Source organism: Notechis scutatus, chromosome 1 (assembly GCF_049901735.1).
Source record: "Notechis scutatus isolate UNSWTSFEM ecotype Mainland chromosome 1, rNotScu1.2, whole genome shotgun sequence".
Taxonomy (NCBI): Eukaryota; Metazoa; Chordata; class Lepidosauria; order Squamata; family Elapidae; genus Notechis; species Notechis scutatus.
The window spans coordinates 9,206,214-9,231,407 of NC_142009.1; the positions used below are offsets into that span (position 1 = coordinate 9,206,214).

At 43.1% G+C, this 25,194-nt stretch overlaps 1 protein-coding gene across 12 annotated transcripts in view; it reads left to right on the forward strand.

Annotated features, from left to right (window-relative positions):
- The window catches only part of GGNBP2 (gametogenetin binding protein 2), a 69,173-nt gene extending 49,850 nt beyond the window's left edge, over window positions 1-19,323 (forward strand). For 7 of the 12 annotated variants that reach the window (XM_087956516.1, XM_087956501.1, XM_087956506.1 and 4 more), the window contains 6 exons: window positions 2,975-3,172; window positions 3,846-3,990; window positions 6,624-6,749; window positions 8,971-9,116; window positions 14,671-14,922; window positions 18,877-19,323. In XM_087956516.1, coding sequence (XP_087812642.1) covers window positions 2,975-3,172; window positions 3,846-3,990; window positions 6,624-6,749; window positions 8,971-9,116; window positions 14,671-14,922; window positions 18,877-19,080 — 1,071 coding nt within the window. In that variant the 3' untranslated portion in view covers window positions 19,081-19,323. Of the gene's footprint in view, window positions 1-2,974; window positions 3,173-3,845; window positions 3,991-6,623; window positions 6,768-8,970; window positions 9,117-14,670; window positions 14,923-18,876 lie in introns of all 12 variants that reach the window. The other 5 variants (XM_087956465.1, XM_087956471.1, XM_087956449.1 and 2 more) reach the window with 1 other exon arrangement.
- The last annotated feature ends 5,871 nt before the right edge of the window (window positions 19,324-25,194 follow it).

Below are 25,194 nucleotides of genomic sequence, written 5' to 3' on the forward strand. Positions count from 1 at the left end.
GCAGGGGGCAGGAAGTGGGGATGGTTTCAAGAGCGGTAGCACTTCAGACTTATATACCGCTTCACAGGGCTTTACAGCCCTCTCTAAGCGGTTTACAGAGTCAGCATCTTTTTTTTAATTAATATTTTTTATTTTAAATACAGATAATACAAACACAATACCTATACATTTAAATACAAAAGGAAAAAAAAAGAAAAAAATACAAAATATTACAGTGCACCCCACCGCCTGAGACCATTTTTTTTCCTTATAATTCTTCTTCTATAACAATTAACAGATTTACTATATATTCCAATTGTGCCCTTATCCTTTTCATATCGACATATATTCTTGAGTAGGTTTATTTCCTTTGCCTTCCACCAACACTGATTTCATAACCACCACCCCATAGTTCATTAAAATTGTTTGCTTTAATCATCCCTTTTTTAAATTTAATTTTTGTTGTTAATTTATCATTTATTGCCATACTCCAAATTTCATTATACCGCTCATTTCTTTGAATATCCCAATTTCGTCCCCAATATATAGCCATCACTAATCTAGCAGCCATTACCAAATTTACAATCAATTCCTTTTTTGTTTCATTTATATCCCATTTTTCCACCAATAACAGTAATACAATTCTCAGTGACATATCTAAATTTACATTCAAAAGTGCATTAATTTCTCTAAACACCATGTCCCATATTTGTTGTGCACTATCACAATCCCACCACACATGCTTATATGTTCCAACCTCTTTCTTGCACCTCCAACAAATATTTGTATATTTACCATCTATTTGATTTAATTTATGTGGTGTTAGGTATTACCTCCATATCACTTTATATCCATTTTCCTTAACTCTAACTGACATACTCTTATATACTCTTCTATTCCAAATATTTTTCCAATCATTATCATTTATTTCTCCTAAATCTGATTCCCAAATTAATTTTAAACCTTTTGCCTGCTCTTCTAATTCAGTTAATATTCTATATATTTTCCCAATTCTTCCTTTACCTGTATATTCTTCATTCACCTCACATTCTTTTATAATCATTTCAAATTTTGTTAACCATCTTTCTCCTCAAACCCTTCTTCCCCTTTTATTTCTCTAATTGTATCAAATTCAACCAATTTAATTTAATATCTGATAAAACGTTCTTTAATTGTGTTATATTCTTTATCTTGTTCTTCCAGTCTTCCCATTTATATATCTGATTTTTCTTGTAATTTACTAATCCATTCTTTCAATTCAATCTTAGGGAATATCTCCATTTATTCCATAATTCTATCAAATTTTTCAAAAAGGAATTTTGAATCCTAGCAATTTTTAAAATATCCTCTTTAAACCAATATGTTACTACAGGTTCACCTATTTCCCTTAATTCTTTCAGATAACAGATAATCAGAGTTGGAAGGGACCTTGTAGGTCATCTAGTCCAACCCCCTGCCCAAGCAGGAGACCCTACACCATTACTGATAGATGGGAGTCCAACCTCTTTTTGAAAGTCTCAAGCTGTTCCATTGGTTGATTGTTCTCACTGTCAGAAAGTTTCTCCTTATTTCCAGGTTAAATCTCTCCTTGTTCAGTTTCCATCCATTATTCCTTGTCTGGCCTTTGGGTGCTTTGGAAAATAGCTTGACCCCTTCCTCCTCTCTGTGGCAGCCTCTCAAATATTGGAAGACCGCTATCATGTCTCCCCTGGTCCTTCTCTTCACTAGACTAGCCAAGTCCAGTTCCTTCATATGCTTTAGTCTCTTTAGATGCTCTAATCATCCTGGTTGCTCTATATCCCTCCATATTAAATCTCTAGTTACTGGTATAATATCTGGGACCACCTTTAATTGATTAGCTACCTAATAATTTCTAACATTTGGAAGACCCAGCCGACCCTTCTTTAATGGTTCATACCATAATGCTTTACTTATTCTTGCTCTCTTGCCTCCATTACAATACACCTCCAGCAACCTCTGTATTTGCTTTCATTCTTGATCCAAAAATTTAATTGGCATCATCCAAAGCAACAAAAATAATTTTTGGTAAAACTTTCATTTTTACCCCAAACAATCTGGGTCCTCATTTTACTGACCATGGAAGGATGAGTCAACCTTGAGCAGCAGAACGTTGATCAAACTCCTGGCAGTGGGCAGAGTTAACCTGATTCTTTCGTCTTCCAACTTCTACCTCGTGTTTCTAACCATTGATAAAACCTATTCCATGTTAAATAGTATTCTGTATCTTCTTTATCTTTTATTTTTAGTGTTTGTCTGTCCATTTCCACACAGTCTAGTATCTTCCTTATCGTTTCATCCTCTAAACAGGGTGTTTTCATTCTTCTGCTGCACGTATACAATTCTTGCTGCAGTCAAAACATGTAATATTAAATATATTGTCCCTTCGTCATAGCCCTCTGAGGTGATCCTTAGTAAAAACAATTCTGTCCTTTCACTCTTTCAAAGTCTCAATATCGTTTTTATATCGTGGCGACCGAAACCGGATGCCGTAAGGGTAGGATACAGGGTCCCGTTGTAGGGTTAGGGTCAGGATTCCGGCAGTTACTCCAATTAAATCATGAGCCTCGAGCCACACTCCCAAAACTAAAGAGGATTTATTTGAAGTTAACATTCTATGTCCTGCACTAACCTGGGCGTAGCCAACTCTGCGATACGTAATTCACTGTCACCCTTGATCCTGCTTTCCCCCCATCATCCAAGGAAAATCCATAGCCAAGAGTCATCAATCATGCTCTCCAATTAGATTTTTGCACGGCAGAAGCTTCAGTCATCTAATCAGTCTTTGAAGAAAATATGAATGGAATGTACTTTCGATTCCACACTGTTGTCTGCTCTTTGAAACCCCCCCACCTTCTTTCTGTTGTCAACTATAAAACATATATACAAAATGTTTTATGAGTTGACGGTAGTTTTAGGGAAGGAGCAAAACGTCACCTTGGATCCTGCCCCCCTGATCCACTCTTTTTCTAAGCAGATGGCGGTGGAGAGGGTGCAAGGCATCAGCCGGCTGGAGCAGCTGTGCGAGGAGTTCTCCGAAGAGGAGAGGGTGCGGGAACTCAAGCAGGAGAAGAAGCGCCAGAAACGGAAGAACCGGAGGAAAAATAAGTGCGTCTGTGAGATCCCGGCTCCGTTGCAAGTGATGGAGGAGAAGGACATGCGGAGCCAAGAAAAGGTGAGGGGCGCCGAACTCCTGCGCGGATGGATTGCTGCCTGGTTTTTGAAGTGGGAGGAAGAGGTGGGACTTCCTTAAGTTGTCTTCTCCTTGAATGGGAAGCTGGGGGCAACAAGGTGGCGGGATGGAGATGCAGGGGGCCCGTGACTTACAACCGTTGGTGGGATTCAATTTTTTTTTACTACCAGTTCGGTGGGCGTGGCTTGGTGGGCGTGGCTTGGTGGGCATGTCAGGGGAAGGTTACTGCAAAATCCCCCTTCCCTCCCCACCCCACTAACCTGCTTTCCAGCTCCGTTCTCCTGTGCAGGGCAACCAAAGAAGACCCAGTCGATCAGCTGGGACTCAATGGGAGGCAGAGAATAGATGGGGGACAGGGCCAGTCAGAGGTGGTATTGGCCGGTTCTCTGAACTACTCAAAATTTCCGCTACCAGTTCTCCAGAACTGGTCAGAACTGGCTGAATGCTACCTCTGCTTACAACCATTCCTTTGACGCAAGGGTGTCAAACTCCATTTCATTGAGGGTTGCATCAGGGTCATGTTTGATCTCAGGGGGGTTACTTGGACTCACTGTCCAAGTCTGCCACCAGCTCCGCTGGCGGGCCACAACAGCCACCTGCTTGCGCCCGCGAGCAGGGCGTGTGGCGTTCACGTTCCTTTTCTGTCTCTTTGAAGGAAAATTTCTTGGAGACCAGCTGCACAGCCTGTGGCAGCCCGGAAGAGCGGAGCAGCCGCGTCGAGGTCATTGTGACCAATGCGAATGCTTCCTGCACTTGTCCCACCAGTGGCGCTTTACTGCGCTCCCCTAAAATAAAGAAAGGTAGGTCGTGCCAGCTCTTGGCGGAGGTTGCTTTGAGTTCTGGTTAAATAACCAAATTGGGCTGTTTATGTGGGATCCGTGGTGCTCTCTGAGTTTGGTGGTTTTCGTGCAGACGTCTCATGACCCAACTAGGTAACATCGTCAGTGCTAGAAGGGACTGGGGTTTGCACTCTGTTTATATATAAGTGGCTGGTCCGATCAGTGTTGGTGGGCGCATTCTTGGTGGTTCCTAAATAGGCTGTTGTTTCCTGATTGTTTGTTTGAAATTGGTCGTTCCTTGTTTGGGGTATTGTTTACTATGGGGTCTTTGGTGGTCCCTGAACTTTGTTGTCTTCTTGCAGACGATTCATTCCCCAACTAGGTAATATCATCAGTGCTACAAGGGAGTGGGGATTGCAGATGGGAGGAAAAGGAGCAGGAAGGACTGTGGAGGGCGGGCTGGGTGCTTTCTGAGCTTGGTTGTTTTCTTGCAGACGTTTCATGACCCGATTAGCTAACATCATCAGTGCTATCGGTGGAGTGGGGATTGCAGACAGGAGGAGGAGAAACAGGAAGGACTGGGGAGGCCTGGGTGCTTTCTGAACTTGGTTGTTTTCTTACAGATATTTCATGATCCAGCTAGGTAACAGCATCAATGCTAGAATGCAAGCAACTTGACATTAAACCAGGTGTCAATTCATAAAACGTTTTCCATGCCCGTCTTATAGTTGCCAACAGAAAGAGAGGGGGAGGAAGCGGTTTGAAAGTGCAGTGCAGCAGTTTGGAATTGAAAGTGCATTCCATTCATATTTTCTTCAGAGATTGTAACTAGGCGACTGAAGTTTCTGCTGTGCAAAACTCTAACTGGAGAACATGATTGATGACTCTTGGCTATGGATGTGTTTCATGGGAGAATAGGAATTATGATACACCCGGAGGGGTGGAGGGAAAACCAGGGTCAAGGGTGACAATGAATTACGTATCTCAGAATCGGCTACACCCAGGCAGTGCCGGACATGTTAACTCCCAATAAATCCTGTTTAATATTGGAAATTTGGCTTGAGGCTCATGATTTAAATGGGGGTAACTGCCGGAATCCTGACCCCAGGATCACTTGCATAATATTGTATATAATGTTTGTGCTTTTTTGTACCTAAGTGCCTCAAGAAAGAAGCCCGTGAGCTTCTGGCAAGTCAAGAAAAATAAAAGGAAAAGATAAGAGTAACCTTTGTGGCTTTTCGCTCCTTCCCATTTCACAGCTTTGAAGAGGTTGACGCTTTTGTTTTTAATTTCAATTCACCGCAGTTCAGCGTTGTGGCCGAATTCTCAGCTGTGGTTTATGTTGACTGTGGTTTGTTTGGAACAGTCTTAAGTGGGTTTTTTTTTTTTTTTTTAATCAAAGCTCGGATTGTCCAAGCATTGTGCTTGGCTGGTGCAAGCTGCAGTGAATCAGAAACTGAAAAGAAAGCTTTGTAGTTCCTTGTGGCTCTGCTATGGGAGAGCAGAATGGATTTGGGGCGAGGGTGTAGTCTAGCCCTGCTGCCATTAGGATAAAACAGGATTATGGGACCTGTGGTTCTCCGGATTGGGTTGAACTCAAGCCAATGTAGATTGGGGCCCCATGGGTATTTTACTTGTGTGTTCAATTGAACATGCAGCAGATTCAAAACAAATCCAGCAGACTTTTCTGCCAGTGGATACTCCTGAACGTTGACATACCATTACACACACACACACAAGGCAGTTTGGGGTAGTGGATAAGGTGCCAGGCTAGAAACCAGGAGACTGAGAGTTCTAGTCCCACCATGAAAGGAAGCAGGGTAACTTTGGGCTAGTCATGAGGAGACTGTGAGTTCTAGTGCCACCTTGATATGAAAACTGGCTAGGTGACTTTGGACCTGTCACCAGGAGACTGTGAGTTCTAGTCCTGCCTTACACATGAGAGCTGGCTGGGTGACTCTGGGCCAATCACCAGGAGACTGTGAGTTCTAGTCCTGCCTTACACATGAGAGCTGGCTGGGTGACTCTGGGCCAATCACCAGGAGACTGTGAGTTCTAGTCCTGCCTTACACATGAGAGCTGGCTGGGTGACTCTGGGCCAATCACCAGGAGACTGTGAGTTCTAGTCCCTCTACATTAAGGACTCTGGGCCAATCAAAGACCAGTTGGATGACCTTGCCACTTTTATGACCTTGCCACTTTTACTTCTAAAAAATAATAAAAGGCAGGATACACATAAATAAACCCAAATAAATAAACATACATGAAACATACACAGTGATGGCCAAAGTAGATCTTTCAAAAACATGCTTATCTTCTTACCGCTTTAACCGTTGTAAAATTTAAAATTGTATATGTTAGGGTAGCGGCCCCTCGCCTTTTGGGCACCAGGGACCGGTTCCGTGGAGGGAGGTAATTTCCACGGACTGGAAGGGGCGTGGCTTCACGTGCCGGCTGCATTCTGCGGAGGGGGGTCTTCCTTTGTTTGCGTGGCCCAGTTTCTGGCATGCCACAGACTGGTGCTTGGTCCACGGACTGGAGGTTGTGGGCCCCTGCGTTAGTGGATTTCCAATCCGGCGGGTTCTTTTTTTTCCCCACCAGACCAGCCTGTTTCTTCGGCCCTTTGTCTGAACCGCGCTTAACATCTCTTCCAGGTTTATCCGCTCACTGTAATGGCAGCGATTGCGGCTATTCTTCCAGCATGGAAGGCAGCGAAACTGGCTCACGGGAGGGATCGGACATCGCTTGCACCGAAGGGATTTGCAACCACGATGAAAATGGTAGGAATGCTATAAAAGGTTTGTGCAGTTTCTTTTTTTTCCTGGGTTTCCCCCCCTACCCCCTTTGGGAGTATCTTCCAGAAGTCAAGACTGACTTAAAAGGCCCATCAGAAAAAGAAAATGTTTTCTGGGAATGTTTAACCCCTTAAAGGTGACCATGATGTGGTTGCTGTATCAATCTAGTTCAGGGATCTCCAAACTTGGCCACTTTAAGACTTGTGGACTTCAAGTCCCAGAATTCCTAGCCAGCCTGGCTGGGGAATTCTGGGAATTGAAGTCCACGAGTCTTAAAGTTGCCAAGTTTGAAGACCCCTGATCTAGTGAATTGATCAGCCCTTATTCCCCCTTCTTGACCTACTTAGCCTGGCCACATTTTTTGTTTCAGTGGAAATGCTAAAATTATAAGTTTTTAGGTAGAGTTAAGTTCTTCTCATAAAGGAAGACAAGGGGCTGTATAGTGAGTTAGATTTAGGCTGATGCAAAGCCAGCTGGGTGACTATGGGCCAATCACCTGGAGACAGTGAGTTCTAGTCCCGCCTTAGCCATGAAAGCCAGCTGGATGACTTTGGGCCAATCACCTGGGAGACTGAGAGTTCTAGTCCCGCCTTAGCCATGAAAGCCAGCTGGGTGACTTTGGGCCAATCACTGGGAGACTGTGAGTTCTAGTCCCGCCTTAGCCATGAAAGCCAGCTGGGTGACTTTGGGCCAATCACCAGGAGACTGAGAGTTCTAGTCCCGCCTTAGCCATGAAAGCCAGCTGGGTGACTTTGGGCCAATCACCGGGAGACTGTGAGTTCTAGTCCCGCCTTAGCCATGAAAGCCAGCTGGGTGATTTTGGCCAATCACCAGGAGACTGTGAGTTCTAGTCCCGCCTTAGGCATGAAAGCCGGCTAGGTGACTTTGGGCCAATCACTCTCAATCATAGGTGCTCGTTATATGGAAAAGGAGAGGAGGAAGCATTATTAAGATTGTTTATAAAACATTTTGTGTTGTTTATAAAAATAATAAAAATGGGATATAAATAAAACAAATAAATCCCAGAAAGATCAGAGAATATTCAGAAAGAGGCCCCCTTGGGGCAGGATGAGTCTTAAAATCTCCAGGGATGAAGCCCGTACAACTTCTAGTGGCAAGCTGTTCCACTGGTTAATTGTCCTCACTGTTAGGAAGTTTCTCCTTAATCCCAGGTTGCTTCTCTCCTTGATTAGTTTCCATCCATTGTTTCTTGTCTTGCCTTGTAGTGTTTTGGAGAATAAATTCCTCTTTGTGGCAGCCCCTCAAATAGTTTGCTTACTGCTTTCATGTTCCTAGTCCTTCTTTTCTGTAGCCTGGCCATGCCCGATTCCTGTAACCGTTCTTCATATGACTATAGAAATATGTCCTCCAGATTATGGTTGTCCCAAAGTTGCTTTTTTCAAGAGGCAACTGGACTTTCTGGTTTTTTTTGAAGGTGTTTCGCTTCTTATACAAGAAAACAGCTGTCTGCAAGGAATATAAATCTTTCCATTCCCCACAATCCAGTCAGAGCTGAAGAAGCTTCTTGGATGAGAAGCAAAACGTCTTCCAAGAAAACCCAAAAAATGCAGTTGCCTCTTGGGAAAAAAAGGCACCTTTGGGACATTCTTCATATGTTTAACATATGTTATATGTTATTAGTTAGTAGTCACCTAGGAAAGATTAAGGCTCAAAGGCATTCACGGGAGGTGAAACCTTGCCCATTTGTGTTTACAAAATGAGTCCATTACGTAAATTATGGGGATTGGCTAAGACACTGAGCTTGTTGATCAGAAATTTTGGCGGTTTGGCGGTTTGAATCCTTAGCGCTGTGTAACGGAGTGAGCTCCCATTACTTGTCCAACCTAGCAGTTGGAAAGCATGTGAAAAATGCAAGTAGAAATATAGGGACCACTTTTGTGAGAAGAGAACAGCGTTCCACGCGCCTTCGGGCCTTTAGTCATGCCGGCCACATGACCACGGAGACGTCTTCGGACAGCGCTGGCTCTTCGGCTTTGTCACGGAGAGGAACACACCGCCCCCTAGAGCTGGAAACGAGTAGCACACAGGCGCGAGGGGAACCTTTCCCTTAATGAGTCCATGCTAATTCCCCATTTGGTCTCGGGACATCGGAGCACAGTTTGGGTGGAAGGCCTGGCTTCCAGGAGGGTCTCCTCCCAGCCGCCCCTGCTCAAGCCCCTTTTTTTCTTCCTCTCTTTCTCGCCAGTGGATGATCCGTGCATTCACCGTTGCGAAGACAAAGAAGAGGATGGGGACAGTTGCGTGGAATGCTGGGCGAATTCGGAAGATACTAACATGAAAGGCAAAAACAAGAAGAAGAAGAAGAAAAACAAGAAGTGCGAAGCCGAGCACGTAAGTGGGGGCATTTTAGGGTCAGGGTTTTTGGTTTTCTTTTTTTTTCTTTTTTTGCTTGCGTGCTCAGGGTTAGCTTGGATGTCGGCCAAGGCTCCCCCTCGATCTCTTTTCCTCCCGGGTGCCTGTTGTTCCCATGGCCCCCTACCCATCTGAGGGCAGCAGATTACACGGCTGGGAATTCAGCATCATTGTTAGAGAGAAGCTGTCCAACATTGTTAGCAGGATTATTATTTTTTTAAAAGGAGACAATGAGGCCGGTTAATGAGGAACCGGGTTAGCTATAAATTAATGCTCTGAGTTTATGAATCAAGCGGCCGTTGCATAGAGGTGTGGCTAAATGGAGGAGAGGAATGTCTCTTTTGTGTTCGGATCTCGGTGGAAATGAGCAGGAGTCATTCTGAATTGAACAAAACCCAAACGCAAGGCAGAGCCTCTCAGTCTTGGCCAGCTGAAGGCGGGTGGACTTCAACTCCTAGGATTCCCCATTCCAGAATTGAATCCCACACCTCTTCAGGTTGCTAAGGTTGAGAAAGGCTGTCATAGGTACAGGTACAGGCAGTCCTTGCCTTATGGCCACAATTGAGCCCAAATTTTCTGTTGTTAAGTGAGACAAATGGTCACTGGAACTACCGGTTCACCCAAACTGGTCCGAACCGATAGAATCCCACCCCGGCCATAAGTGTGAAAAAATGGCCCTGAGTCACTTTTTTTTTTTTCCAGAGCCGTTGTAACTTTGAACGGTCACTAAACGGGCTGTTGTAAGTCGAGGGCTACCTGTACAGAGAAGATTGCACCTTTGTTGGAAGAGGGGGAAACTTGCAATGCGGTGCAAACTCAGCAAGCCCAGGGAAATGGCACGGAATCCAGGCATGCAAACTCAGGGAGGCAGAGGAAAAAGAAAATTGGGGGAGGGGTATCAGGGAAAGAAGGCGTAGGGTAGGTGTATGTACATGTAGTCCTTGACTTACAACAGTTCATTTAGTGACCGTTCATTCAAAGTTACAACAGCAGTGAAAAAAGTGACTTAATGACCCTTTTTCACAGTTACAACCTTTGCGGTGTCCCTGAGAAATTTTGATCATGTGATCAAAATTCAGAGGCTTGGCCACTGGTTCATACCTATGACCTTTGCTATGTCCCGGGGTCATGTGATCCCTTTTTGCAATCTTTGACAAGCAAAGTCAGTGAGGAAACCCGGTTAATTTAAACCAGCAGGTTGCTAACTGATCAATTGCAGTGATTCCCTTAAGAACTATTGCAAGAAAGGTCGTAAAATGGAGCAAAAGTCACTTATCGACTGTCCCACTTAGCAGCGGCTCAATTGTGGTCGTAACTTGAGGAGTACCTGCAGTGTATGGTTAAAATTTGTGCATTGTGAGAAAGTTTGGCGTTGTTTTGTTTTTTTCCCATACTCTTTGCATTTTGGTGAAAGATTTAGTTCTGGCTCTGGTATCCTTTAGGTCCGTGATGGTGAACCTATGGCACGTGTGCCGAGAGTAGCCCGCAGAGCCATCTCTGCAGGCATGTGAGCCGTCACCCCAGCTCAGTTCCATTGCACATGTGCGCGCACCTCCCGCCAGCCGGCTCATTTTTGGATATCTGCGCGCATGCGTGCGGGAGGTCAGGGCGCATACGGGAGACACATGCGCAGGGGGGGGGGGGAGTACGGGAGGGGTTCGCGTGTGCATTGCATTATGGGTGCCGGCACGTGTGTGCACGCCTGCGCATAGTGGCCTTTGGGCACGCGACGACAAAAAAGCCTTCACTGCTTTAGGCTGTGGGTGTTTCTTTCCAACAGAACCTCCGTACAGTTTTGAGCGGAGGCCGAGCGTCTTCGCATTTTAGCAGCAGCGAGGCTGCCAAACGGTTTGGGCGCTGAGGTCCTGCCTATCATCAGGTCATCCCATTTGCAAATTTTATTGGTCGGTTGGCTGGTTCAGTTGATTTTGGAAGGAGGCCACCTCACGTCCAAAGCAGCTGAGGGTTGGCTTTTCAAACGCCTCCTCGCAAAGCCCCAAGGGAACCGGGGGGGGAGGGATAAACGTAACAATAAGGCCTTGGAGAATATAACAAGGAAACGGTCGGTCGAACGGTTATCGGGTTTGCTAATGGCCCTGGCTGGGAGAGCCCAAGTTTCGCGAGCTTTCCTGAAGAGGCAGAGCCGAGTGCAGCTCCAAGGGGATTCATCAATTCCAAGGGAAATCCTCCTGGGGGAGTTGATGCATCCCATATGCCCAGGGGTGGGCTTCAGTGATTTTAGCAACCGGTTCTCTGCCTGGTTGCTGGGTGGGCGTGGGCATGGGGGGCGTGGCCTAGTCAGCCTCCTGCACCATGGTGGGAGTGGGGGTGCTTTTTGCCCTCCCTGGGCTCTGTAGGCTTCCCTCGAGTCTCTGGGAGGGCGAAAATGGTGGTGGCTAACTTTTTTGGGTTTCTGTGCCAAAAATTGTATGCGCGCTTGCACGCTCGTGCTCATGTGCCAGCACCCAGAAATCAATGCGTGCCCCCCACGCCCCCTATGCATGCGCATTCAATCCCCCCACCCCACCCTCACCGCCCCCTTACCTGCACTGCACCTCACAGCTGATTTTTGGCCAGTTTGAGGCCTTTTTCGGCCTCCCAGAGGCTTGAGGAAGGCTTCTGCAGGCTTTGCAGGCCGAAAACTAGCCCCGTTTTGTCACTTTCTGTATTTTCAGAAAAACAGGAAGTGAGGAAACGGGGCTAGTTTTCGGCCTACAAAGCCTGTAGAAGCCTTCCTCAAGCCTCTGGGAGGCCAGAAATGGGCCCATTTCCGGCCTTCTCTAACTTCCGGGAGGCCCATTTTTCGCCCTCCCCGAGCATCTATGCGGGCCCTACACTTACCTGGCATCCGCGTCGGGACTCCGGGGAGGGGAGGGGTAGGGTGGGAGGGGCCATCCAGGAGTGGGATTTGCCGGTCCGCTGAACCTGCCATAAATTTAGCTAACGGTTAGCTACGGGTTCGCCCGAATCAGGGCAAACCCGTAGCAGCCCATCCCTGCATATATCCCAATAGGGAGGACAGACTCTGGGTCCCTTCCCCAAAACTGTGCCATCTGGTGGGACTCAGGAGGGGTGGATTTGTAATGATAGTGCCCCCCCCGCCAAGAAAACAAAACATGGATGTGTCCCCCAAAGCTTGCATCAGGATGAGTGGGTACTCAGTTGATGAGTTGTAGAGTATTTTAGTTCTGATGGATGAGTTGTGATTTCTGATTGATTAAGTTGTGATTTGATTAGTTCTGATTTCTGATTGATTGGTTCTGATTTCTGATGGATTGTTCTGATTTGATCATTTCTGATTTCTAATTGATTGTTCTGGTTTGTTTAGTTCCGATTTCTGATGGATTAGTTGTGATTGATTAGTTCTGGCTTATTGGATTCTGATTTGATTAGTTCTGGTTTCTGACTGATTGGTTCTGATTTCTGATTATTCTGATTTGAATAGTTCTGATTTCCAGTTGATTGTTCCGGTTTGTTTAGTTCTGATTTCTGATGGATTAGTTCTTTTTGATTAGTTCCGGTTTATTTGATTATTCTGATTTGATGAGTTCTGATTTCTGATCGATTGTGATTTGATTAGTTCTGATTTCTAGTTGATTAGCTCTGATTTTTTTGATTATTCTGATTTGATGAGTTCTGATTTCTGATCGATTGTGATTTGATTAGTTCTGATTTCTAGTTGATTAGTTCTGATTTTTTTGATTATTCTGATTTGATTAGTTCTGGTTTCTGATTGATTAGTTCTGGTTTCTAGTTGATTAGTTCTGATTTTTTTGATTATTCTGATTTGATTAGTTCTGGTTTCTGATTGATTAGTTCTGGTTTCTGATTGATTAGTTCTGATTTGAATAGTTCTGATTGAGGAGGATTTCTGATTATTCTGATTTGATTAGCTCTGATTTCTGGCTGATTATTCCAATTTGATTAGCTCTGATTTCTACTTGATTAGTTCAGATTTCTGACTGATTAATTGTGGTTTTTGATTTATTATTCTGATTTAATTAGTTCTGGTTTAGTTCTGGTTTCTTATTGGTTATTCTGATTTGATTAGTTCTGGTTTCTGATTGATTAGTTCTGATTTGATTAGTTCTGGTTTCTGATTGATTAGTTCTGATTTGATTAGTTCTGAGGGATTAGTTTCAATTTTGAGTTCTGACTATGGTCTGTTGGTTTTAATACGACGTGTTAGCATTGTTGTCTTTTTCATTTGATTTGATGATTCCTTTTTATTCCCAACTAAAGTTACATCTGAGTTGTGCAACCATATAAATAGATCTAAATAGACAAATGACACCCTTCCCAGGACTTGAGCAAGTTGGAAAATGAGGGTAGGCGGGCAAACTTCAGAGGGATTGAAAGAAAGCTGACAAAATTTGTTGTCCCCATCATTTGTCCCCTGAATAACAAGGACAGCTCAACAAACCCTACCTGGGGAAATGCAAAATAAACTCTTAAGGCCCTTGAGAGTAAGGTTAAAAAAAGAAACCACCAGGAAGGAGATTTGCAAAACTGCCAGGTGGATTTCAGCCCAGCTCCACAAAACAGATAAATCCTAGCTCTCTCGGTCTAAGAGAGAGTGGTCTAAACCAGGCTTTCACAAAGTGGTCAGTATAGACACACCCCCCCCAAGAGTGAGTGGGAATGTCCAATGAGCCAGTCAGTGATTAGACGTCAAAAAGGGGACAATAAATGGCTATATGCTGACTCTGTAAAACCGCTTAGAGAGGGCTGTAAAGCACCGTGAAGCAGTATATAAGTCTTAGCACTATTGCTATTGCAAACTAACCTCTGCCCACTGCCAGGTGTTCATTCCTGACCGGCTCAAGGTTGACTCAGCCTTCCATCCTTCCAAGGTGGGTAAAATGAGGATCCAGATTGTTAGGAGCAAGATTCTGACTCTGAAAACCGTTCAGAGAGGGGCTTTAAAGACTATGAAGCGGTATATAACTCTAAGTGGTAGTGCTATTGCAGATTAACTTTGCCCACTGCCAGGAGTTCAATCCTGTCTCAGCCTTCCATCCTTCCAAGGTCGATAAAATGAGGACCCAGATTGTTGGGGTCAATAGGCTGACTCTGTAAACCACTCAGCGAGGGATGTAAAGCACTGTGAAGCGGCCTATAAGTCTAAGTGCTATTGCTATTGCAGGCAAACTGTGCTCACTGTCAGGAGTTCGATCTTGACCGGTTCAAGGTTGACTCAGCCTTCTATCCTTCCAAGGTGGGTAAAATGAGGATCCAGATTGTAAGGGGCCAGACCCTGACTCTGTAAACCGCTCAGAGAGGGCTTTAAAGAACTGTGAAGCGGTATATAAGTCTGCGTGTTCTTGCTAGTGCTATTGCAGATTACCTCTGCCCACTGCCAGGAGTTCGATCCTGTCTCAGCCTTCCATCCTTCCAAGGTCGATCAAATGAGGACCCAGATTGTTGGAGGACAATAGGCTGACTCTGTAAACCACTCAGCGAGGGATGTAAAGCACTGTGAAGCGGCCTATAAGTCTAAGCGCTGTGGCTATTTTTTTCCCCCTGCCTCCAGATCCAAAAGCTGAGTAGCTGCCTGGTGGAGACCAGTAACCGAGAGGGTCCGGTGACTGCCACGCACACAGACTACCACCGAGACAAGACCAAAGACCCCCGTGCCGAAATCTGTTGTCGCATAGAAAAAGCTGGGCCCGCAACGGTACCTTGGCTGGAGCACAGGAAAACAGCCTTGTTGTGTGCGGAATCTTCAGAGGCATCCCCTGCTCCCGAATCAGGGAAGGGCACAAAGAGTTTGGTGGAACTCCTGGTAAGTCCCAAAGGACATCCATACGCCTGTGGAGATTCTCCGTCATCCGGGCCACGGTTGTCCCCCCCCAAAGGTGCTTTTTTTTTTTTCCCTCAAGGGGCAACTGGGTTGGCTTTGCTTTTGTGCTTGAAGAGGTTTCGCTTCTCATCCAAGAAGCTTCTTCAGTTCTGTACCGAATGATGGAGGATGGGAGGATGTATACTCCTTTGCGCTCATCTGGTCGTTTGCACTCTCTCTGAGGATCATTGAGGCCACTTGGAGGTTTTATCTGTGCCCTCAGGGTCACCTGAATCAGAGTGCGAATGGGTGTGGAGCCTTTTTGGAGCTGCTGAAAGGACGGTGTTGTAAGCAGGAGAGAGGTGGCGTCGTATCCGTCAATTTATTTTTTCAAAGCATCAGAGAGAAGAAACAATGTTAGGCAACTAATCAAGGAGAGAGGCAACCTGGAATTAAGGAGAAACTTCCTAATTGTGAGGACAATTAACCAGTGGAACAGCTTGCCACTAGAAGTTGTGGGTGCTCCGTCCCTGGAGATTTTTAAGAGGAGACTGGACAGTCACTTGTCTGAAGTGGTTAGGGATCTCCTGCTTGAGCAGGGGGCTGGACTAGAAGACCTCCAAGGTCCCTTCCATCTCTATTCTGATTCTCTGTTGAGAGAAAGCTATCCACTCAGGAAAAAAACCATCCTCCACCATTCAGTCCGAACTGAAGAAGCCTCTTGGATGAGAAGCAAAACATCTTCCAGGAAAAACAAAGTCCAGCTGCCTTTTGAAAAAAAACATCTTTGGGACATTTAAGAATGAGTTGGCCTTGCAGTCTGCTTTTGCTAAGAGAGAGGAGTGAGAAAGCAGCCTTGGTTAAAATGGACCAGGCTGGTGTTGGAGCTCATGATCAGGAGAATTAATTGGTATTAGCTCAGGTAAGATTGGGGAAAGTGAGAGATTCATGAATTCATATATCCATTCATTTACTTACCCATTTGTTCATACTTTTATTCATTTATTCACTTATTCATTTGTTTATTCAATTATTCATTCACTCACCCGTTTATTCATTCATTTACTTACTCATTCACTTACTCACTTACCCATTTGTTCATTCATTTCCTTATATATTTCCTTATCATTTATTCACTTATTTGTTGTATTCATTCACTTACTCTTACCATAGAATAACAGAGTTGGGAGGGACCTTGGAGGTCATCTAGCCCAGCCTCCTGCTCGAGCAGGAAATCCTGTACCATGTTACACAAATCGTTGTCCAATCTCCAGTGTTGGAGCATTCACAACTTCTGGAAGCAAATCGTTCCACTGATTAATTGTTCTCACCATTAGGAAATCTCTTCTTATTTCTAGGTTGCTTCTCTTCTTGATTAGTTTCCATCCGTTGCTTCTTATTCTGCCTTCTGCTGCTTTGGATAATAGATTAACCCCCTCTTCTTTGGGGCAGCCCCTCAGATATTGGGAGACTGCTTATCATGTCACCCTCAGTCCTTCTTTTCATGAAACTAGACATACCCAATTCCTGAAATTCTTCATAATGTTTTAGCCTCCAGCCCCCTAATCATCTTTGCCATTTATTTATTTCACTTTATTTATTTCTCTTATTGATTGATGCCATTTATTTATTCGTTCCTTCAGCCATCCGATTTAAATGCTGTATCCGTCTCAGTCTAACCCCTCGTGGTATCTGATAATCTAAGCTGCAGCTTACAAAAAGCTTCTGTCTTTTAATACAATGTGTTAGTCAGAGAAGATGCTACCAGGCTCCTGATGTTTGTTTGTTTGTTTATTTACTTATTTATTTATTTTTGCCATTGTAGACTAACACGGCTCTCTTCCCACATCACTCACAGTTTGTGACTCTGGACTGAATACATCATAAGCAATTAAGTCCAAAGATAACTGTCCCACAAGGAGGACATTCTCGATTTAGTGAACTACCTCGAAGAGGACATTCTTGATTTAACAGTGGTTGCTTTGCAACTTTTGGACATTACAACAGACTTTCCCAGAGCTTAGGACCCAGGCTCAAAGTTCCAGTGGCGCTCACACCCCCACGATCATGTGATCATATTTGGGTGCTTAAGACTGTTTGCAGTATCCCACGTCTTGTGACCACAATTTTCATCATTTTTTTAAATGCCAGACACCAGAATTTACTTCTGCTAAGAACCTTGATGGCACAGTGGTTAGAATGCAGTATTGCAGGCTACCTCTGCCAACTGCCAGCAGTTCGATCCTGTCTGTCTCGAGGTTGGCTCGGCCTTCCATCCTTCCGATGGAATGAGGACCCAGATTGTTGGGGGCGAGATGCTGACTCTGTAAACAGAGGGCTGTAAAGCACTGTGAAGCGGTATATGAGTCTTAAGTGCTATTGCTACGGCAGGCTAACTCTGTCCACTGCCAGGAGTTCGATCCTGACCTGATCCAAGGTTGACTCAATCTTCCATCTTTTTGAGGTCGGTAAAATGAGCCCTCAGATTGTTGGGGGCAAAACCACTGAGAGAGGACTGTAAAGCACTGTGAAGCAGTATATAAGTCTAAGTGCTATTGCTATTGCAAACTAACTCTGGCCACTGCCAGGTTCGATCCTGACCGTCTCGAGGTTGACTCAGCCTTCCATCTTTCCAAGGTTGGGTAAAACGAGGACCCAGATTGTTGGGAGCCAGAGGCTGACTCTATAAACCACTTACAGAGGGCTGTAAAGCACTGTGAAGCGGTATATAAGTCTTCAATGCAATTGCTATCACCATCCTGCAAGTAACCCAGTGGTTAAAAAGGGTTCATTTAACAACGGTTACATTCACTTCACACACACACACACACACCCCCCGGAATGTTAAAACTGGGCTTTGATCAGTTCACCATAGGGATGCTGCAAACAGTCGTAAGTGTGAAACACTTAACCTTTTTCAGGACAATCGTCAGGGGTGGGCTTCAAAAATTTTAGCCATGGGTTTTCTGCCCAGTTGCTGGGTGGGCGTGGCCTAGTTGGCCTCCTACACCATGGCGAAGGGGGGTGTTTTTGCCCTCCCCGGGCTCCGGAGGCTTTCCTCAGCCTCCGGGAGGGTGAAAACTGCCTCCCCCCGGGCTCCGGAGGCTCTCTGGAAGCCGGACACGGGCCCATTTCCAGGCTTCCCGAACTTCATCGTGGCATGTTTTTCGCCCTCCCTGAGCCACTGCGTGCACCCTGCCCTTACCTGCATCCAAAACGGCCCACGTGGGGACTCCTGGGAGGAGAGGGGTGGGTGGGAAGCTGCCAGGAGTGGGATTGGGGGGTTCTCTGAACTGCACAGAATCTTAGTTAGGGGCTCTCCCAGGGGTGGGATTCACATTTTTTAACAACCGGTTCTGTGGGCGTGGCTTAGGTGGTGGGCATGGTTTGGTGGTCATGTGACTGGGTGGACATGGCTTGGTGGTCATGTTATTGGCTGGGCGTGGCCAACTCAATATCACTCACATCGAGGCACGCATCTCCTCACCTGGCCTCTCATGACTGTGGGGATGCTGCAACAGTCGTAAATGTGAAAACGGTCATAAGTCACTTTTTTCAGTGCCATTGTAACTTGAATGGTCCCTCCACACAAGCAAAGTACCAGCAAAGGAGGGGAAAAAAACTCCAGAGAAGTTCCTGAGACAGGAAGTCTAGTCCTGCCAAGAATGTAATAAGGGTTAACGGAGAGGCAGTTTCTGTAAGCAACCCCAGAATGTTTCCTTCCTGCCTTCCTTACAGGATTAGGCCAGTAATTTCCTCTAACAACCGGTTCTCCGAACTGCTTAGAATGTTAACAACCGGTTCTAGCGAACTGGTAGAATCCCACCCCTGGGCTCTCCGAACTCCTGCGAACCCCCAGCTGCCCACCCCTGGCAAGTTCGAACATCCCCTAAACGAACGGCCTTTAAGTCGAGGGTTTTTTGCATTTCTCGTCTCTCTCCCTTTGTGCTTTTTCAGGATGAGTCCGAATGCACTTCCGATGAAGAAATATTCATCTCGCAAGATGAGATCCAGTCCTTCATGGCCAACAACGAGTCCTTTTACAGCAATAGAGAGCGGTACCGACAGCATCTGAAGGAGAAATTCAACAGATACTGCCGCCTGAACGATCACAAGAGGCCGGTGTGTGGCGGTTGGTTGACAACAGCTGGAGCAAACTAAACCGAATAAAATTAGCTCTGTCTTTCAGTCAAACTGTCAAAAAATGACTACTTGCGCGTTTTCTCTGTCTTCGGAAAACCGTCTCTCTTAGCGACTAAACAAAATCGTATCTTTTTAAAAAGAAAAAAAGAAAAAAAAAGACGGTGGTTTTCTTTTCTTTCGGTCTTTCTGTCCTTTCTGTCTTTTTTCTTTCCTTTTTTCTTCTCTTCTCTTCCCTTTCCCTTCCCCTTCTTTCCTTTCTCTCCCCTTCTCTTTTCTTTCTCTCTTTCCTTTCTTTCCTTTCTTTCCTCCCCTTTCCTTCCTTTTCCCTTTCCTTCTTTCCTTCCCCTTTCCCCTTCCCCTTCTCTTTTCTTTCTCTTCCCTTTCCCTTCTCTTTCCCTTTCCTTCCCTTTCCTTTCTTTCCTTCCCTTCCCCTTCCCCCTCTCTTTTCTATCTCTTCCCTTTCCTTTCTTTCATTCCCTTTCCTTCCTTTTCCCTTTCCTTCTTTCCTTCCCTTTCCCTTCTCTTTTCTTTCTCTTCCCTTTCCCTTCTCTTTCCCTTTCCTTCCCTTTCCTTTCTTTCCTTCCCTTCTCCTTCCCCTTCTCTTTTCTTTCTCTTCCCTTTCCTCTTTCCTTCCCCTTCCTTCCTTTTCCCTTTCCTTCCCTTCCCCTTCTCTTTTCTTTCTCTCCCCTTTCCCTTCTTTCCTTCTTTTTCCTTCTTTCCTCTGCAGGAGGCTGGTGGAATTTAATCCCTTTAATTTAGTTCCCTGCCCCCAATCTTACTGTATTTCCAGGCTTCCTGGTCTCTAGTTTTTGACAAGGAGAACTGAGACCAGCCCCAAAACTTATCCTAATTTAAAAGCCACCTCTTTTCATTCAATGTTTCTCTTAACTGTGACACTTATCAAACAGGAAAAAAAAAGCAGCTTAGTGACAAAAGTAATGTTGTACTTATAATTCTGTACAGAAATGACAATGAGCTCAATATAAAAAGGATTTTACAAAGTAGACATCCATTTGCAAAAAAAGAAAATTTAAAAAAGATGTTCTGGATGTAATATGTCGGAAGCGCGGTGTGCAAAATTTAAAAAATAAAGAATATTTATTAAGATGCATAGTAAAAAAAATAAGAAAAGACAAAAAAAATAAGTGTGTTTGTTTCTGCCGTCGTTCGTGAAATCGGAGGATGCGGGAAGCTTGCCAGAGTTAGGTTTAAATTTTAAGGGTAGAGGAGGGAAGAAAGAGGTTTCAAAGTGATCACTTTAAAAAGCCTGATTGCATCCCATAGTTTGTGGCTTATGGATCCAGTAATCATGATAAAAGATGAACTCCTGGAGCCTCTGCAAGTACCATCATGCACATTGCTTGGCACTGGTGTAGAAGTGGCCTGCCATGGTCACCTCTTCATTTTATTTTTAAATTTCCTGGTGGTCTCCCATCCTTTCTTAGATTGCATGTTTCCAGGAGAACCGCCAAAGGCCGAGTGTCAGGGTTCCACGTAATAGATCCATATCCAGCAAAAACTCCAAGGCAGGTAGCATCTTCAAGGAATAGCTTTATTGGAAATATCATATTGGCATAGAGTAGAGTACAGTAGAGTACAATAGAATAGAAAGGAATAGGAATAGGAGTAGAATATTTATTGGAATTGGAATAGAATAGAATAGAATAGAATAGAATAGAATAGAATAGAATAATAGAATAGAATAGAATAGAATAGAATAGAATTCTTTTATTGGCCAAGTGTGACTGGACACACAAGAAATTTGTCTTGGTCCAAATGCTCTCAGTATACATAAAAGATACATTCATCGAGTCGAGAATCATCAGGTACAACACTTAATGACAGTGATAGGTTACAATAAGCAATCAAATCATACTAGGAAACAGTCAATATAAATCGTAAGGATACAAGCGATAAAGTTACAGCCATACAGTCACAAGTGGGAGGAGATGGGTGATAAGGAGTGATGAGAAGATTAATAGCAATAGTAATGCAGACTTAGTAAATAAGACAGTGTTGAGGGAGTTATTTGTTTAGCAGAGTGGTGGCGTTCAAGAAAAAACTGTCCTTGTGTCTAGTTGTTCTGGTGTGCAGGGCTCTATAGCGTCGTTTTGAGGGAAGGAGTTGAAACAGTTTATGTCCGGGATGTGAGGAGTCTGTAAATATTTTCACAGCCCTCTTTTTGACTCGACAGTATACAGGTCCTCGATTGAAGGCAGGTGGGTAGTAATTGTTTTTTCTGCAGTCCTAATTATCCTCTGAAGTCTGTGTCTGTCCTGTTGGGTTGCAGAACCAAACCAGACAGACAGATCTGGTGAAAACAGAGTCTGAAGATTCCCACAGTTTTTCACCCAATTAAAAGTTTTCCTCTCATCCCCAAACACATGGTCCAATCAAGGCGCTGTCTGGTTGCCTGGTGACATCACTCCGCCTTCCTCCGATCAGGTGTGAGAATGTCCTTGGTTCCCAAGAGAAAGTATTTTGTTTTGACTACATATCTCCAGCTCTCTCTAATCCCCCATCTCCCTATCCCTTGGCTCCAGTGTGGCAGCACTAAAGCTCCAACATGACTCCAGTCAGGTCAAATTCAGGGTTGACACCAAAACTTAGATCCAATAGAACAGCATTTCTTTTCTTTTTTTAAAAACAAATTTTATTAATTTTACAATTAAAAACAAATCAACAACACATACACAAATAGAAAAGCCAGAAAAGTGCAAAGAAAAAAGAAAGAAACGCAAAAAGAAAAAAGAAAGAAAGGAAGAGAAAGAAAAAAAAAAGGTGAACACTTAAAAACATTCTCATTTTCGACAGTTTGTAAGATCTTTTCTCTTCTTAATTTATATCATATACGCACATCTTATCCATATCTATATTTAGATTACACTCATATAAATCCAATTACAAAAGACCCCTAAAAATCAAAGAGTACAAAATCAGATAACAGCCAAACAAAATTTGAACTTAATGGAACAAGAAAAAAATGGAAATAAATTTGAAAATGACTAAACAAATTTATTTTGAATATGCTAATAAACCAGGAAGATGGCTATCTTATAAACTTAAAAAAAGGATAGAAAAGAGATTGATATATCAATTCATAGACGAGAAGGGCGACATACAACAAGAGATAGAAAAAAAAGACATTGTACACAAATACTTTGAAGAGTTATATAAAAAAGAAGTCAATGAGGATAAAATAAGAAATTACTTAGATGAAACGAAAGACAAAGTAATTGGAGATGAACTGATAGAATTATTAAACAAAGATATTACATGGTCCGAATTGAAATCAGCAATAGAGAATCAAGGGAATAATAAAACCCCGGGGCCAAATGGGATCCTGGCAGAATTATATAAAGCAATTGCGGAACAAATTGGACCACTGATGATGGAAGTGTTTAACGAGGTCTTAACTGGTAGCTAAGATGCTGGACTCGTGGAGGGGAGCATTGATTTCGCTGATCCCAAAGGAGGAATCTGACCATAGATACATTAACAACTACAGACCAATTTCACTCCTAAACACTGATTATAAAATATTCTCTATTATAGCCAACAGACTAAAACAAGTTTTAAATCCGTACATACATGAAGACCAAAATGGATTTCTCCCAACTAGACAGATAAGGAATAATTTAAGAACAGTAATAGATGTTTTAGAATTTTATGAAGCCCACCCTGAGAAACAATCCGCACTCATGTTTTTAGATGCAGAAAAGGCATTCGACAACTTACATTGGCATTTCTTAATTCAAAAAATTTATAATATGAATTTAGGCACCAAATTTGAAAATATCAACAATTTATGATACACAGCAGGCCAATATCATAATAAATGGGGAATACACTGGTCCAATAAAAATAGAAAAAGGAGTCAGACAGGGTTGCCCTCTTTCACCTCTTCTCTTTATATTCGCTTTAGAAACACTCTTAACACGAATTAGGCAAAATCCTGAGATTAAAGGACTGAAGATTAAAACAGAAGAATACAAATTGCAAGCGTTTGCCGATGATATGGTTTTCTTTTTGGAGGAACCAATAGAAAAAGGACATAAATTGATAAAAGAACTAGAACAATTCGGTGCAGTAGCAGGACTTAAAATCAATAGAAAAAAAACAAAATTAATGACTAAAAATCTAACAGAAGACCAGAAAAAGGAATTAGAGGTAAGTATGGGAATACAGGTAACAAAGAAAGTTAAATATTTAGGAATATGGCTAACACCACATTGTAAGACACTCAAAGAGAATAACTATGACAAATTGTTGCAACAAGTAAAGAAAGATTTAGAATCATGGAGTAGGTTGCAACTTTCACTATTGGGCAGGATTGCTTCTATCAAAATGAATATTCTACCAAAATTCTTATACTTATTTATACTTATTATCTTATACTTATTTCAGACGATTCCAATTAAATTGCATACTTTTTTTTTTGAAGAACTGAACAAAATAATAGTTAAATTCATTTGGCAAGGAAAGAAATCTAGAATTAATGTAAAGGCATTACAGGATTTGAAAAGTAGGGGTGGATTGGCACTTCCAAATTGGGAACTATACTACATGGCAGCTACTCTAGTTTGGTTAAAAGATTGGGTGAATTTACTTAACAAAAGAACGCTATTGTTAGAAGGCCACGACCTGCAGAGGGGATGGCACGCCTTTTTATGGGAAGTAGGGAAAGTCTAATCAGTCATATTTCCATAGACACTTAATTAGAGATTCACTATTAACTAATTGGAAAAAAGTACAGAAGAAACACTATTTAAAAGTATCGATTTGGTTATCGACAATGGAGGCAATGATTCACCCAAACAATCTGGACATTACTAAAATGATCAAATATAAAGATTTATTAGATGCACAAGGAAAATTGAAAACATGACAAGAACTACAAGAGCGGGGATTTAAAATAGATCAGTGGGTATACCTTCAAATTTACAGTAGATATAAATAAGATAAAAAAGATTTCGGAATTAATAACAAACTCCAGCACTTAGACAAAATCTTACTAGGATCAAACAAAAAAAATATAACTAAATTTTACAACTACCTACTGGAAGTAGAGTTAGAAGAAGAGACAGTCAAAGGGAATATGATAGCTTGGAGTAGGAATGTTGGACGGAGTATCACATTAACAGAATGGGAGAAGATTTGGAACAGAAACAATAAGATCACTAAATCGGCAGCTTATAAAGAAAACACTTACAAAATGTTTTACAGATGGCACCTTCCTCCTTCGAGGTTAGCGAAGATGCACCCCAACACGAGTCCAAAATGTTGGAAATGTAAAAATATAGATGGAACCTTTTTTCATATGTGGTGGTCTTGTAAGGAAACCCAGAAATACTGGCAAAGAGTTAGAAAGTGGCTAGAAGAGATAACAAAAGAACAGATTCAATATAAACCAGAGTCCTTCCTGTTAGGGATTTTTGACAAACAGCTACCTAAAAAAGTGAAGTATATAACAATACATATCTTAACAGCGGCCAGGCTAACGTTTGCTCAGTGTTGGAAACTACCTCACATACCTACAGAACAGATGATCATCCAGAAAATCTCAGACTGTGCAGAAATGGACAAACTAACTTTAGCACTTAAAAACAAAGATTCTTCAATATATTATAACAATTGGAATTGCTGGTATAAATGGTTAGACCAAAGATAGACTTTATATCATAAAGTAAAAAAGAATGGGATAAACTTATATGAGTGTAATCTAAATATAGATATGGATAAGATGTGCGTATATGATAGAACAGCATTTCTTAACCTCAGTAACTATAACTCCCAGAATTCAACTCCCAGAATTCCGCAGGTGACATGCTGGCTAAGGAGTTCTGGGAGTTGAAGTCTATACCTCAAAAAGTAGCTGAAGCTGAAAAATACTGCAATAGGGGCTTGCGTAAAGGAAGCACAAAGGAAAAGGCGTGATTTATACTCGTTTATATGTGATGCTTTAACAGCTTTTTAAAACGGATATTGTGCTGTGTTGTAAACCTTGGTCTACAACGATGGATTTTCCAATAAACCTTGGTTCTCGTGACCCACTCATCCATAAACGAAGCAAGGTCGTATAGTACATTCAGCTCAGATGTTTACTAGTTTGCTGTTCAGGGTGTTGTGCAA